The 15,774-nt window shown below is 39.0% G+C and overlaps 1 protein-coding gene across 3 annotated transcripts in view; it reads right to left on the bottom strand.

Annotated features, from left to right (window-relative positions):
- The window catches only part of btbd7 (BTB (POZ) domain containing 7), a 24,486-nt gene extending 8,712 nt beyond the window's left edge, over positions 1 to 15,774 (bottom strand). For 2 of the 3 annotated variants that reach the window (XM_086150262.1, XM_086150279.1), the window contains exons 1-3: positions 15,481 to 15,774; positions 9,195 to 9,418; positions 4,762 to 5,904 (exon numbers count right to left, since the gene is read on the bottom strand). In XM_086150262.1, coding sequence (XP_086006388.1) covers positions 4,762 to 5,904; positions 9,195 to 9,276 — 1,225 coding nt within the window. In that variant the 5' untranslated portion in view covers positions 9,277 to 9,418; positions 15,481 to 15,774. Of the gene's footprint in view, positions 1 to 4,761; positions 5,905 to 9,194; positions 9,419 to 15,433 lie in introns of all 3 variants that reach the window. The other variant, XM_086150270.1, reaches the window with a different exon arrangement.

Genomic DNA, 15,774 nt, shown 5'->3' with positions numbered 1-15,774 from the left:
CAGAATGAACAGGTAGTTACAATCTTGACAAGGAATGTAGCGTGAGCTGCAGCAACATCAGGTCAACCTCGAACGTGTCATCACATTCTACACAAAGGTTTCAAGCGGACTGATTAAAGCTATGCAGCTCGGCGGGAGAGGGAGGCGAGGCGATAAAAATAACCTCCAGCAAGGGGTTGTTGAATGGGGGATGGGAGGGAAGAGGGACGATGGTGTGTAGGGATGACAGCTTACACAGTCAGAATGACACTAGTGGTAAAGCATGGGGGCGGGAGTTTAGTGTCTGACCAGCTGTGCGCGTTAGTTTGGACATTACTCTTCAGATCACTGTCCAAGTCTTAGGTCCATCAGTGATTCTTGGGACTTCAGTCAATACAGCAGCTCCACGGACATAAACCTTTGCTTAAAAGTGTTCCGATAGACACGTTTACTGTTATGTATCATGGATCGAAAATGTTATCAGATCCACATTATATCCGTGTGGAAGTGATTCATTTCGCAGTCACTTTCAAGCTTCAAAAATATTTTGATGCCGGCTACATTCACACACAGACTGATTCAAATCTTCATGGCATCATTTTTGGTATCAACACACTGTCAATTTGGGTACCTCCCCCTCCCCTCCAATAATTTGTTGATTACTTTTCCTGCCAATAGATTAGCTTAACTCTTTCAAAATCATACAAAACTACCCTAAGTAGTTTGGCAATTTGTCACCTTAAAGATCAGTCAGAATATATTCTAAAACCTGCAGCAGAAAGTTAGGGTAAGAACGGTGGTATTTGTCAGATTAGAAAATACATTGCTGCAAATAAAGATAACAAAAAAGTCTTTGATACATTTTCTGCACTACATCACAAAGCTCTCGAAAGACACAAGGCAGGCAGACTGCTCTGGGATCGGTGCCTACAAAGGCCATTTGTAACTGCTAAAAACTGCTGTTCCATTTATTGATTTTTGAGCAAGAGGAAGCAGGCCTGCCTTTCACCTACTCCTCAGGAGCATAATGCTGTTGCTCACAGGTACAACTGTCACCATATTGTAAAATGTGAGGTACTTAATTCAAATTAAATAGCAAAATTCAGCTGCGTCATTCTGACAGACGATTACCGCCGAGCAGTGCGGTCAGGTGTGGATGTGCTGGAAAGTGTTATCAGAGTGAAGATAATCTGCTTTTGACAAAGGTTCAGATGGAGGCCTATATCAGACAAAAAGCTGCCTGCCCCTGGAGGCACAGTCAAACCATCCACCCTGCATCAATCTGTTCCTGGCAGCCATGGGTCTAACACTACTGACAGTCAGCCAAGCTGTTTTACGACAGCCTGGACTGCAAAGCCCATATTTAGCACATTTCAACATATGCATAATCTGGTTCGAAGGAAAATTGTGGTACATTAAGTTAAATAGTATTATGTGCATGTTTAGAGGAACGGATTTAAGTCAGACCAGATTCCTATGTGAAATTACCTGCATAGGTTTCCTCCGGGTTCTCCGGTTTCAAAAACCAACCTGATAGTGCAGTTTCTGCAGAATCTGACAGGCAGGCCGACAAAACCGAAATCTATTAATAAGTCTATATAGATTTGTCCAAGATGTGCATATGTCAACACTGGGACTTATATTAAAGGCTGCCTATTTAGAAAAACTATAAAACTGGAGTTTGACCATATCCCTTAATTGATCCACATTTACTCATTCAACTGTTTCATAAATGTCTCCTAAGTAATGCTACTAATAAGTAATAACTAATAAAAACTAATAAAGGCTCACATGAAGGTTCAAACAAGATAACAGCCAAAGGTCCATGATCACCCTTTTTTTTTTAATAATCTTAAAATCAATGAAATATAATAATAATAATAATGCGTAGTATTATGTAGAATCCTCTCGTATTAACTGGTAGATTTATCTTTACAAGCTACATGGACATTTACAAATGACACCATTTACCATAGCAGTCTGACAAACCTATAATTACTTTGCAAGTGATCGACACCATGTCATCATCATCATCATATCATTGGTGTTAAAAAAGCATATCCTGTAAGTCTTTAGACAAGTTTTTTATTGTTGGTGTGAGCTAGGGATGTATTGAGCTTAGATCATACACTGTCCTGTTCTTTGTCTTAGCTAGCTTAAAATTCAGTGAAATTTATATCACTTGGATTTTTTTTCTCCAATTTACAATGCATGGTAGCTTAGTGGTAAGGGCTCTCGTCAAATACCAACAAGACCCCTGATTCTATTGCGCAAGTAGCCTTTCTCTGATGAGGTACATGTTCTCTCTGGGTCTGCATGGGTTTCCTTTGTGTTCTGCGGTTTTCTCCCAGAATCCCAAAACATGAAAAAGGTCAATTGGAGACACAAAATTGCTCAAATGTGTGAAAAAGGGAGAGCATGGTGGTCTCTAAACTGCAAGTGGCCCTGTGATTGACTGGCGACAGGTCCTGGGTGAACCCTACCTCTTGCCCAATGACAGTTTAGTTAGGCTCCAGCGTCCCCTCGACCCTAGGTGTAGGCTAAGTGGTAGATAAGGAATGAGTGAATTAAGGTTCTAGATTAATTATATTAATACATACAGATTAATGTAGAATTCTGGCGTCATCATGATGTCTTTGATTTATATCATCAATTAACAAATTGAAAAATCATTTACAGCCACATAGCATAGTTTATATTTCTTTTGTATTTTTCACAATACGTTTTCCAACTTTTATTAAGAATTATTAAATATTTACTTTATACTTTGATTTAAATGCTATGGCATTCACTGTGGAGTGCAAAGAAAAATGTTCATTTTACATGGAAACATGTTTCCATACCGCGCATATGACAAAAAAACAAAAAACAAAACACTGAATGTTGGAATAACAATATTAACTAAAGAAATGTACAAGCATGTAAAAGTTAATATACCAAGATCAAACGAGTAGTCAAGAATATAAACATTGTTTGCAATGTAAGTGTTTTTTAAAAAAAAGGGGACTGAAATCGGACCGATACCGAATGGTGTCATTGTTGTGGCTTCGGTAGTAAATATTCAAATAACATTTAAAAAACAATATACTTGAAAGCAGGCTTGTAGATACTACCACTGAGTAAAGAGCCTGTTTAAAGCAGAGAATGAAAAGACCATTTGAAAATTATTTCGCAAAAATCTCCAAAAATTCTGTTCATTTATACAGTGAATTATGTATCAGCGCCTTCAAATATAATTATAATTTATAATTTTAATAGCTAGGTGCTAAAACTTTAAATGGGAAGACGTCTGCTCTGAACATTGTTGACTAAATTTATACTTTTTAGCCTATCTTGTAATATATTTTTGCTCAAATTAATTCCTCAAATTTGCTTGGAAAACAGGTGCTATTCAGATAGTGACATCATAGTCAAGGTTTTGAATTAATTACTTTAACAACAAGTATCTTGAGAGTTAAAGGAATATTAGTATATTGATAATTAAACTATGTTCCTTTACACTCAACAATTGTAAAAAAAAAAAAGAAGTAAAAAAACCTTAATTTGATCAAATAAGATAATCATAAATCCCCCAGCCTTTGTAAAACCTTTTGCAAAAATAAATCAAAATTTTGCCTGACAAGGGTGACCCAGACTCCCATACTTTAAAACTGTCTAATGCAGGAGTACTCAGATATAACAATCTAAAAAATGATAGAGAATTTTCTATGAGACCAATCAGTCAGACCTGCCAATCTCAACAGGTTAGGTTTTATTAGTTCTTACGAAACTAACAAACACTAAGCGTCTCAATTTGCAAAGGTTTATATTGCAGTTTAAATGTTGGATATTTTAATTCATTTTCCCCCCAAAAATCCACATCGACCTGTAAAATAAATAGAAATCTAATGGGACACTCCCTATCTTGAAGTAATATTTGAAATATATTATTAGTTAAATTTGTGGATAGATAAACAGAACTGCATTCATTTCAAGTTTTTGAGTCTGTGCTTCATCCCTTCCATGGGCAGAAGTTTAGTTATGAATCAAAGTAGAAGAACCTTCTTTGAAGTGTTTGGTAGGATGAGCAACATTCAGGCAACTCCTCTTTCAAATGATGATTTTCTCACCTTCAAACTTTTGTTTACTGACCATGTTGGAACATAGAGGAATTGACAGCTGCTGGGAAAACTAAACATGCATACACTGTCAACTGTGACCTCTTAGGACTTTAAAGGCCAGATTACAACAACAAAAAAAAATCAAACAGACATGAGTTAAAACTTGCAACCATCTGAAAACTGCTACCACTTTAAATGATAAACACTTTCCATTGAAACAACACTGTATTTCATTTTCAGTAGAGGACCTTTGTATGCGAGCCTTAGTCAGCAGGAGTCACTGGTGGGACTCAGTTTCCTCTTCAGCCATATTTGTTTTCTGACCTTGTGAAGAACCAAGCCATTCTGTCCTGTATTTGCAAAGTGTGAATGTCGAACAAATTGATATTGGTGGGAGACTGAACCGACCCAAAGCCAAATAGTCCAAAATAGATGCAGAAACTGTGAATTGGGCCAGTCTGCAGTCGATAAATCGGAAATATCTGATCTAATTCAGTAGTGATAATTGACAAAGGGGAAAATACATTCAAGCCTACTTAACTCCTGAAATAGTCATGTTTCTTTCTAGATTTGGACCAGAAACTCAACTTCGCAGATGATCCATTTCAATTTGTGACTGTTTCTGGCACACAATCAACAAGTCAAATCAATACCATACATCAGTAGTGTGCTTTTGTCTTACCTTGTGCCAGCATATTATACTCGAGGAATAAAGCAATATGGTACAGCTCCATGGCTTCTTCTGTCCGTGTGCTGGCCCCACGGCCCCCGGACACCAGGGCTTGCACCTCTCCGAGGCTGCCTGTGGAGGGGCTACCGCGCAGCACTAGTCCAAGCTCAACCACATCTGTGTACATGCAGTGGAGAATAACTTGAACATATTTCCGTGGAATGATGGATTCGTCAAGCACGATGCGAGTAGGCGTCTGCAGGGTGCGCTCTGTCATTTCCTCTCCCGTTCGAATGCGTCTCTGCAAAAGGTTCCTAAAGAAAGGTGATCGTGCTGAAAGGACAGCCTTGTGGGCCCTAAGGTCCTCATCTGGGGTTCCAGGGGCCTCGCTGCCTCGTGAAACACCTGTTGGCGCTCCAGCCACAGCTCCTCTCTCATTAAAACTCTCTACCATCTCAGAGTCTGAGGAGAAGCTCAGCAGAGCATCATAGTAACACATGTAGTCAAACAAGCCCTTCATATCTGCTTCCAGGGAATTAGGTGTGCCAAACTCCTCACTGAGCTGCACCAGTACGTCCACATTCTGCAGCCTAGTATCCTCTGCTCCGCCCACCCCAAACTCCCCTGTGTACAAGTAGTGAAGTAGAGCAGAGAACATGGGCACGTCAATTCCTGCCGTCTCAATGTCCATGTGAACCTCAGCTCCATACCCGGGGGATGAGGACAACAAGGTCTTGAAAAAGGGGCAGCGAGCAGCAAGGACAGCCCGGTGGGCTGGGAAGCAAGTACCTTGGAAGATGAGGTCCACGTCAGTGCAGTACTTATGCTGATAAAGGGCAGCCAGATCCCGTGGTAAGCTGGGTGCATCAGCCCTAGCCAGGCTGGCCTGGAAGCTTAGCTCCTTTAGGGCTGCAGTGCCTTCATACTCTTCCACCAAGGCATTTGTATCACGAACATCCCACCCTGACAAAAGTTCACGCATCTGCCGTGCATGATCTGCTGAGCGACTTGACTTCCTCCGTTTAATGAATCGCCGTTTGAGGGTAGCCAAACCAAGGCTCTTCTTCTTCCTGTCTGCAGGTCGTTCATGCCCATGCTCCAGGCTATACAGCTTAGACTCCCAGCCATATCCCTGTTGAGAGAAGGATGAGGTCCCTGAAATGAAAACACAAGAGAAAGTTTGGCATTTTAATTTGTTTTGACCAGACAAAGGATGTAAATAACAACAAATAAATTAAGATTTCCATAAATCTTCTGCTGAGAGATGAACTTTTGAAACCACATCACTCCATCATTCTTGAGACCAGGCAACTAGGAATGATTTGGTAAAATCCAAAACACATAATCCAGCAACCAAAGGCTTTGGATATGGCTCAAAAACAACATGGAAAAAAAGGTCTTTCTTTGTTTGTTTTTGTCGTAGACCAAATTATGGTGCACAGTGACTTACAACTAGTTAGTTTAAACAACGCATTGTCATGGTTTACGTCTCGACATATTTCAGTTCATCTAAACACCTCGGCCTACTTTCTCACATTTAAAAAAACATTTATATTTGGCATTAGCGACAAGACACTCTGCCAGGGTGATCTTCTCTTCCAGCATCCATCAGTTTGATCCAAATAGTAATCATTTTAATACTTGGGATCAACTGTATCTCAGGATCAGCGGAGCAACTTCAGTGTTGAGAGCAAACCTCAGAGGCTTAGCTCTTAGCCCCCAAGGGCTATTACCACAACAATATCTTCAAGTGGATGCGTGCCAGAAATAAATAAATAAGAAAAAAATTAATACCCACTATTTTTGAAGAAAAAAATAGAATGTGTCTGCTGTGAATAGAGTAATTGGATACAGATACTGTCCCCCCAAATTTTCCACAGAGTGTTTCAGGGATGATCAAAGCCATGGACAAAAATATATTACACACATCGCCAACATTCTTAATGGGGGACTAGAAAGATGTATAAAACAATCCCAACTGATAGATCTCAAACAAAGTATGTGCCAATGACTTCATACTTCCAAAGTATGTATCAGTGACATCTTAGGAAGTATGTGCAGTACACCTCAGAAATTTCTACACTGCAGAAATCAAAATCAGATACTAAAAGATACCGTACACATTAAGGTCTTAGACCTAAATTCTACAGAAACATGTCTAACATGGTAAACGGAAATGAAATTGTGTCACTAGATGAATGCCCTTTCCATTTGATGGTCACAAGCCTTGACTTGATCACTGGAAACTCCAAATACATGGTGTAATATGTATACACAGGAAGTGTGATAAACACATAATACAAAGGACTTAAAACCTCAAACAGAAAGAGATTTGGCTTTGGCATATAGGGTTATTTTTTAAAGCAAATCTGTGTCAACTGTTTGCATCATGAAATTGTAAGCAAGATGCCTCTATCAGCCCAGTTAAAAGAAAGAAGACGAGAAGAAATGCCTTTATTGTCATATTCAGTGTATATACAGCACAACATCAGTGAAATTTGACCACTGTTTTTAACCCATCATGGATTAAACATGAGCAGAAGGCAGCTAAGGAACAGCAGTTAGGGGTTCAGTGTCTTGCTCAACAACACTTTTGAATGGCTAGGAGGAACTGGGAATCGAACCACTGCTGCAATCTCCTGCGCTACGCCCCCCAAACAAAAAGCTCACATGCTAAAAATAATACAAGCTGTTGAGCAATTAGTTGTCCACGAAACGGGTTAATCCAAAGTGTATGCTTTTTGTGGATTTCCCACTGTGTCCTTTAGGCTAAGGTGCCACTTCATAAATTGAGTTTAGGACGAGTAATTCATTAGATTTATGTTCAGCAAAGCAATCACAAGGAGGCCTCATGATTAATTGAAAATAAATCTAACTACAGATTCAATCACATGGGACTGATTCAGTTGTATATGAATTAGCAGGTATATAAATGGCATTAACATAAACCCCCAAATCCTTTAAAGCTGTTTCGGGAAATTCAAAGTGTGCAGTAGGCCAAGTGAGAAACTGCAAGAGGTAGCACATCAAAGTAAATTAATCTGGCGCTGGTGTTTGTTTGTGTGTGTCTGTACATTTATATCTGTGAGCCTGTAAAGTACAACGTGAAAGAAGACCTTTACAGTGCAAGAAATAGCTTCTGGTAATTTAATGTGTTTCAAACACCCTTGTCGCAAACGCATTTCTAACTAAAAAACAAAAGTAGCTTCCAGAAACAGCTGATCCATATCTATGGTTTCTATAGGAGGTAGAGAAGAAGGATGTTTTTATGGCACACTACACTTTTGGCCTCTTACACAGAACTTGGCATCCTTTAAAAGCCACAGCCCACCCAAGCATTGTTGCTGACCATATCCATCCCTTCATGATCACGGTGTGCCAACCATCTGGTGCTTTTCTCCAGCAGGTTTACGCGCCCAGTCACAAAGCTCAAATAATCTCAAAAAGGTTTCTTGAACATGAAAATGAAGTCACTATACATAAATGACCTTCACAGTAACCAGCCCCTTTGTGAATCTACACCTCAAATAATTTAGGCATTTCTAAAAAGTAAAAGGGGGCCTAACCCAGTACCAGCAAGAAGCAGCAAGTACAATATAGATAAAACTCCAGTAAGAAAGAAACACCCTGTTTTGGGATCCATTTTAGTGAAGTCCAATTAATAAAAGGTAAGTAAGTAAATAAATAAATAAAACAAGAAGACATCAATTAATCCTGGAAGGGAAGGTTTTCCATGGCAAATATATCTTCTTTAGTTATAGGTTTGAAGAAATAACATGACACCTTCTGCATTTTCCCCAGTAACCTTTCTTTGCACCATCATAGTGCAGGTTGCATGCCTGGTTTCATTCTTGTTACTTCTGAAAACAACAAAATTTAGCAGCTAACATTAAAGTTACAGGGCCAAGGTAAAATCAAGTGCGGCAAGACAAGAAATTCAACCAACAAACACATATGATGCAACAATAATGGAAAATAGGTCCTTGCATCCAACTTGTCTGTTTGATGTTTTGCGGCTCATATTTAACTCACAATGTCTCGTGCATAGGAATGATTAAGCATTTTGTTATAAATAAAGAAATAAATAATCACGCATCGTTCATGGTAGTTTAAAGGGTGAATAAAATGGTGTTTGTTTAGTGCAGCAGCGCCATGACAACTGTGTCTGCATTGGTTGACAATGGGCACCATTCTCGACTTTCGTGAAAATACAAGTATGAGATGCCCAAGCTACAATTAGCGTTCAATGTATTACATTAAAGGCAGCAAAGAATTAGCTTAGATTTTAAAGGAAATGATTAAGTGATCGTTGATCTGGCACTGAACATCGAACTAACGTGACTGTGGGGCTTCTCAGTCATCCAGGTCATGGTCAAGTCTGGTCAATTCAGAATAGAACATGTAACTAACAGAGACACAGCCAATAAAAAAGTGTAAACACTTACCTATAAAGGTCTGCTGGGTCTGGGCATTTCCCCCTATACGTGGGGAGCACGAGTGTGGATAACTGGATCCATTGGCACCCATCCTCACTTAACTTGCTACTTGCCCCCCCCCTCCTCTTGCTGAGTCATTCTGCTCAGGCACAGTATTCCTCTCCTTACTTAAAATGAGTGTTAGGCACGATCCGTGGAGATGTCCTCAGTGCCCCAGACCGGGTTTGCCATGCCTGAAGGAAGATGAAAAGACAGAACAATGAGTAGGAGGGATATTTTAACATGATTGAGTTTAAATGTTGCTGAGTAACATCTCAAGGGGATAACAAAATAATGAGTTTGGTCTGTTTGGAATCTGTCAAAGATAACAAATGAGTGTCGACATCAGTGTTTAACAGACAAAACAAAGAGTCAAATGTTACTATCTGCCAAATGTTTAGTGATAATTTAAAAACCTAGACTTGTTTTGAAGAAGGCTAATCAAGAAGGCTAATCTATCTCTTATTGGGCGGCAATACAAAGACCACTTCTGACTTACTATCAGGTACCAGTGGTTTGGCAGTGTAAAAACTGAAAAAACATTATTGTCTGACTCTATGTCATAGAGTCAAACGGTGATTTTCGAATTGAGATCACAAAATCTGTCCACCATCTGATCTTCTGGTGAACCAAAATGTAGAGTTATGCGTTTCTTTGCTTTAAGCCCCAGGTCTACAGGATGTGTCCAGCTGTTTGGCTAACATATATCTATTTCTTAACTACCATTGCCTTCTTTTATAATCAGAACATCATCAAATACTTCCAGTATAAACAGCCCCATTATCCATTTTGTCGATTACTTGGATGATGAGCCTGGCTGGTTTTGAGGCAAACATGAATGGCTGCCTCTCAATGGCAGTGACAAAACCAGCACTTCTGTTAACAGTACAAAATTCAACTACAGTGACAGAAAAACTTGGGAGGAAAGAAAAAGGCTTTAATTGTTAAATGAACTAAAAAGCATCCCTGTAGTCACAATATCTATCTTGTATTCATTTCTGTGCAGGATGTTTTCTGCAATAAACATGCCATGTCTTAGTCAGTCAGACAAGCTGCAAATACTGGAATGAATCATGACATCATCCAGCTATTAACACCAACGAGTCAATTGAAATACTGTTCAAGTAATTCATCCCTGCAGCAATAAGCTGATTTATCATATTAAAATGTCAGAACATTTTAAAACTAAACAACTGCTTACACAATGATTGTTTCAGACAAGAGCTACAAATACTATAAAATGGTGGGTGAAACTTCCTTAATGTTTGTTTTCCTGTGTCATAGTTTGATTTCTTTGGCTTTTTGACTGATTAGTAATTGATTGAACATGTGTTGTGCAACTTAAAAAACAAATAATTATTATGCAGTTGATAGCAGTCACAATTTACATATCTACTTTTCCTAAAACAAGAAAATAAACATATCTGGTGTAAAATAGGTGTAACAGGTTTTACATAAAAAACTTCTTGTGTCTATAGGTTTTCATCAATTCAATGCTAATTCCATCCTTTCAATCATATGTTCAACAGGGTGATGAATAAAAAAAATTAAATCTTGGGAAATGTGATTAATTTTTTCCTCAATCACGCAAACATTTTTAAAATCTTGCTTCCAATCTCTTGCCCCGTTTATTCTTTAAAATAAAATATAGTTCCAAAAAAAAAGAATCTTTATTTCCAATCTAATTACTCTTCTCAAGGCTCACTATGGATAATTGTAATTTTTTCCGTATAAATGTGTAAATTTTGAGATTATATATTTGATGGCTCAAGATGCTGTCTGTCAATCTCAACTAAGGTAAAGCACTGCTCCTAGAAAAAAAAGCCATTGAGGTTGCCAGGTTGAAGTGAAATCTTCAGAGATGTAAGACAAAACACTGAAACAAATTTTCTACGTTTCAATTTTCGTTACTTCAGGTTACTGTTTCAACATCTTTGTGATGTATTACCTAATGCTCACTGACATTGCCTCACGCCTTACAAAGTATTCTAAAACATGTATTTCAATAAAATATAAGTCTAATTGTAATCTCCACTGAAAGTTAGAATAGGTAGTGACTCATGCTTGTGGATTTCTTCATAGAGACAGAAAATATTGCATAAAACTCAGCAAAGGGGTGCACTCTCAAGAGGGTTTTTTAATTTCTGACACATTTGACCTCAATCAAAAAACACTGCAGCTCCTACAATTTCAATAATGCTTTGATTAATTATGCAGTCTTAGTTGAGTGGACTAGACATAATTCAAAGAATGAAAACAGTGTGTTCAAGATAGTGACAGAGGTGAACTACTTCAAAGTAACAAAACAATGATGAAGTCTGAACCCTCACAGTAGCTTGTCTGTTCCCTGCTTTGTAATCTCATTGGCCACTATCAAACAGTAAACAGGCCACCTCATTAAATAAGCATTCTGTAAATAAATCACACAATTAACTTAAGGTTGAGTACAGTTTCTTCTGACTAGTGAATTTGAGATCAAAGTTATATGCCTGAGTTTTGAACACAGTTTCTTACATTTCCGTGGCAATAAAAATATAAGAAACATGGCAAGTATTTGCTGTCATTGATCAAAATAACAGAAAATATTAATTATCAAAGGTACACCTTTCATTTCCTCCATGTGTGTGACAAGCGAGAGCTTGAATATGATGAGGATCTGTCTTATTTCAGCCAGTGAGGTTTTCCTGCCTACCATACTAATAAATCATTGTGTCAGGCCTAGCACCTCTCACAATCTCCCAGGAGTTCCGTGGAGAAATGGGTTCAGGGGGGTGTTACACCCAAAACTGGAAAAAGATCAGTCACAATGGAGCATTCTAATCAAATAGTTGGTTGAGCTTTATTTCATTAGACTGCTTTTAATAAACCTCGTCTTTTCAGGGGACTCATTTGGACAAAATTAGAAATTAGATTTGAATATGCAGGAGAGAGGAAGAAGCCCTAGAGATAAGTACAGTGTTGTTTACAAAAGGGGATGGGAGGTGGGGTTCTCAGAGGAGAGGGTGGATAAAACAAAGCAACCTCACATCAAAATTGGAAAACACACAAGACATTCAAATGAGAGAACCAAATTTAACTTCAGCAGCAGTGCAGAAATCTAAAAGCATAATTTAGGACAGATTCTGTCTCCTCTACACCAGCCTCACACGGCAGAACAAAAAGGATCTCTTTCTCTCTCATCGTCTCTCTAAAGCAAAACATTGAGACACTTTTCTGCAGTTTAGACTGAAACAGAGCGCTGCTCTGTTGTGCTCGGGCTGAGTGTGGAGGGCGCCAGTGCCACAGACAGGGGAAGGCAGACGCTGGCCAAGCTGGTCTATGCGTCTGTAATGAGAGGTGACAGGACACACTCCCTGCCCCCACCTATCTTTAAACACACGCACGCACGCACGCACGCACACACACACACAGACACACACACACAGCTTTTCTAACGGCTCACCTAGCATCAGCCATCTGAGTTGTTCATTTGGAAAAAAAAAAAAAAACATAAAGAGACACAGAAAATATTAAGCCACAAAAATCAACAGAACATCACCACTCAAAAAGGTCTCAAGCAAGCGCAAAACAGATGTATTATTTAAATGAGAATCTGGGCATTTTATCATTCATCTATGTGGAGAAAAGGAGAGGGTAGGGTATCCTGGACTCCTTCCGCATCTCTACAATTAGTATTTTTTTATCATCTCAATTCTCTGTATAGGTTAAACCCCGATTATAGCTCAGCTCATGCACTTTAGAATTAAATCAAAACAAATAGCAAGACAAGATTTCAGCTATGAGACATTAGGTGAAGAACTAGTATCGTGCAGAAGAGAATACAGAAATGTCCAACTCTGGCTTTTCTGAATTTGCATGTATAGTTTATGAAATTAGAGACATACATTGCAAGCTGAAATGACACATATCTGTGTTGGATACCCATTTGTCTATGCGTGTCAGCGCAATGATGAAATGTCCCTCATTCATATTTTGTTGTAATTTTTAGTGCTCAATGAGGCAGTGATAAGTCTGAAGAAGAGCAATTGTCATTTCAGTGTTAGAATCAGGTTCTGAATGAAATGGCTACCGCAGAAAAACAGAAATATATCCCCCCAACACTTTCCAGTTCAAAATGACACAATCCTTTAGAAGCGCATTTTCACAGTGAAAGCTCTCGAATTTCATTGCTCCTCTCTTTATTTCTACCACAGAGATTTTTTTTTGTCTTGGTTTAATGTCATACTGCTTTGCTAAAGTAAAAGTATTATCATACTGACTCCAGTGGAAAATCAGATCAATTGTTTGATGTACATACAAAGAAAAAAACTTGCAGATCTGGACCGGATAATATGAAAAAGGCAGTGCATCCTGCTTCTGTGACTGAGTCATAATTGCAATGTGTAACTTGTTTAGATACATAAAAAACAACAAATACCTATTTACAAAAGCTGCAAAATATAACTGAGAAATCTTTGATGGTAGAAATTATGTTCAACCAGCTAATTGTGTGCCACCTTGCTGTCTAGTTGATAATTGATAAGTATTCATTTCTGACCACTTTACACAGCTAGGTAAAAAAGTTGAATAAAGATGCTCCCTCCTGTGATACCAATAATAATAATGAGGTCATCGCAAAAATTCAGGTGATGAGCGGATCTCCTACTTCTATGGTGTTTTTGTCAGGTCGATCATTATGTGAATCGGGCCATTCAGCTGATCGCAGGCTCTGCCAAAAGAGCTACAGGAAACTGCAGGAATCAGAATTAGCTAGAAGCAACACACTGACATTACAGAGACAGATAGAGGAAACAAAAGTACCCAGTATGATGACTCATGGTGGGCAGCCTCTGGATTACCCTGTGTCAACCAATAATATGAACTTGAGGGAGACACACAGAATTTTGTCTGCCATTTTTCCCCTTTTGGGCAATGCCACAACATTAAGACATATAAAAGGACAAATAATGAATGTATGATTGTCTAATCATAAACCCGCTTGAAAAGAAATCTTTACGTGCCAACATGAATGACTTTACAAATACAATCTGGCTTTAAATACCCAGGGACTAAATGGTAGTTGAGGAAACAATTTGCTTAATTTAAGACAGCGGTCGAAGCTTGGAGGGTAAAGATGTCAGGCTAATGTCTAGTTCATTTAGACACTCACGAGGAACATCCATGGCATTCACAGACTTCTAAGAATGTATCTCCGATCATTTGATGCCATTATAAATCCCTCAAATGGTAAAAAAAAAATCCGGGAAAATGACAAACCAAGGGAATGAAGATGGAATTAAAGCCATTATCTACCTAAAACACACAGATATACGGACACGTTTAATTCCAGTCAAAAAAAATATCAAGATTTGCAGAAAGATTACCACAGGATTGGTGCGTTTGACTTCTCACTTCTCATGAACATAGAGATGGGCAGGCCGACAGACGAAAGCACAAACACATACCGCATCCCAAATTACTAAGGGATAACAATATTTATGATTCTTTTTGGTTGAGAGATTTGATAGGGAAAATCAAGTCAGTTAAAACGACATTGCGTTGATAAAGCGTGTTAACTTTACATGCAAGTCTGCAACGTATACTGACCTCGGACACCAGAATTTACCTGCTGTAAACCGGAAGACTGCAATTCTAATTAATTCAATCACCCGTAGGTAAACAGCAGACTGCCAATAACTAGATGACGAGCTATGTAGTTAACATAGCACAACCTCTCCACAACTATTTAACGCGGGGACAAAATACAGAAACATGTCGACAAAGTGAAAATACACGACCATCGTCCCCCCCTTCAAAACGACTTTGTCTCAGATAATGAAGCAACGGTTTCTAATGTTAGTCAATCAATCAACTGCCGCGGCTTTGTTAGCCTTCCGTTAACGCCAAGCTATTGTCGTTCCCTGGGTTACTGCGGAGCTCCCGTTGCTCAACAGTAATGTGGGTAGAAAAGTGCTTCAAAGGGAGAGAGAGAGGGAAAGAAAGTATGTGGGTCGTGTCCTTTCTCTCATGGAAAAAAAGAAATTCGGAAGATCGGCCAAATATTTCACGACAGAGGAATCACATTCACCACAGTCCTGTAATTAGTAGCATAACCGAAGACGCTAGGGTAGCTATGCGCTCTGCCGCTTAGACTTTAGCCCTCGGAAAACAGCAATTTACAGCGCTTTAGCGGCAATGCAACTATCTATTTCGTGGAGGAGAAAAATTACCAAAGCGTAGAAAACGTCGCGGACAATGTTTTTTTCCTTCGTATCACCTCTTAGTTTGGCCAGTACTCCGACCCAAGTTGTCTCCGGTAGAAAGAGTGGGGGAAGAGGGGAAAAATGCAGCTCAACACCTTCTTTTTCCAACTCTGCTCATTACGTACGGCTCGACGTCAACGTCCGTGGTTCATCCATAATGTGCAATGTTTTCCATTTGCAACGATATTCTGGGTCATTTCCTGCACTAAGCTCGACTAGTAACTAATCCACAACCGTTTTGTTCTCGTTTCGGTATTTCCCCCATGGTAGCACAACGCCTTGCTGGGTGGTTGTTATGGCCTATTCCA

Source organism: Fistularia commersonii, chromosome 1 (assembly GCF_037954325.1).
Source record: "Fistularia commersonii isolate RoL2024-O1a breed Wild chromosome 1, RoL_Fcom_v1.0, whole genome shotgun sequence".
Lineage (NCBI taxonomy): Eukaryota > Metazoa > Chordata > Actinopteri > Syngnathiformes > Fistulariidae > Fistularia > Fistularia commersonii.
This window is presented reverse-complemented; position numbering and strand designations above follow the sequence as displayed.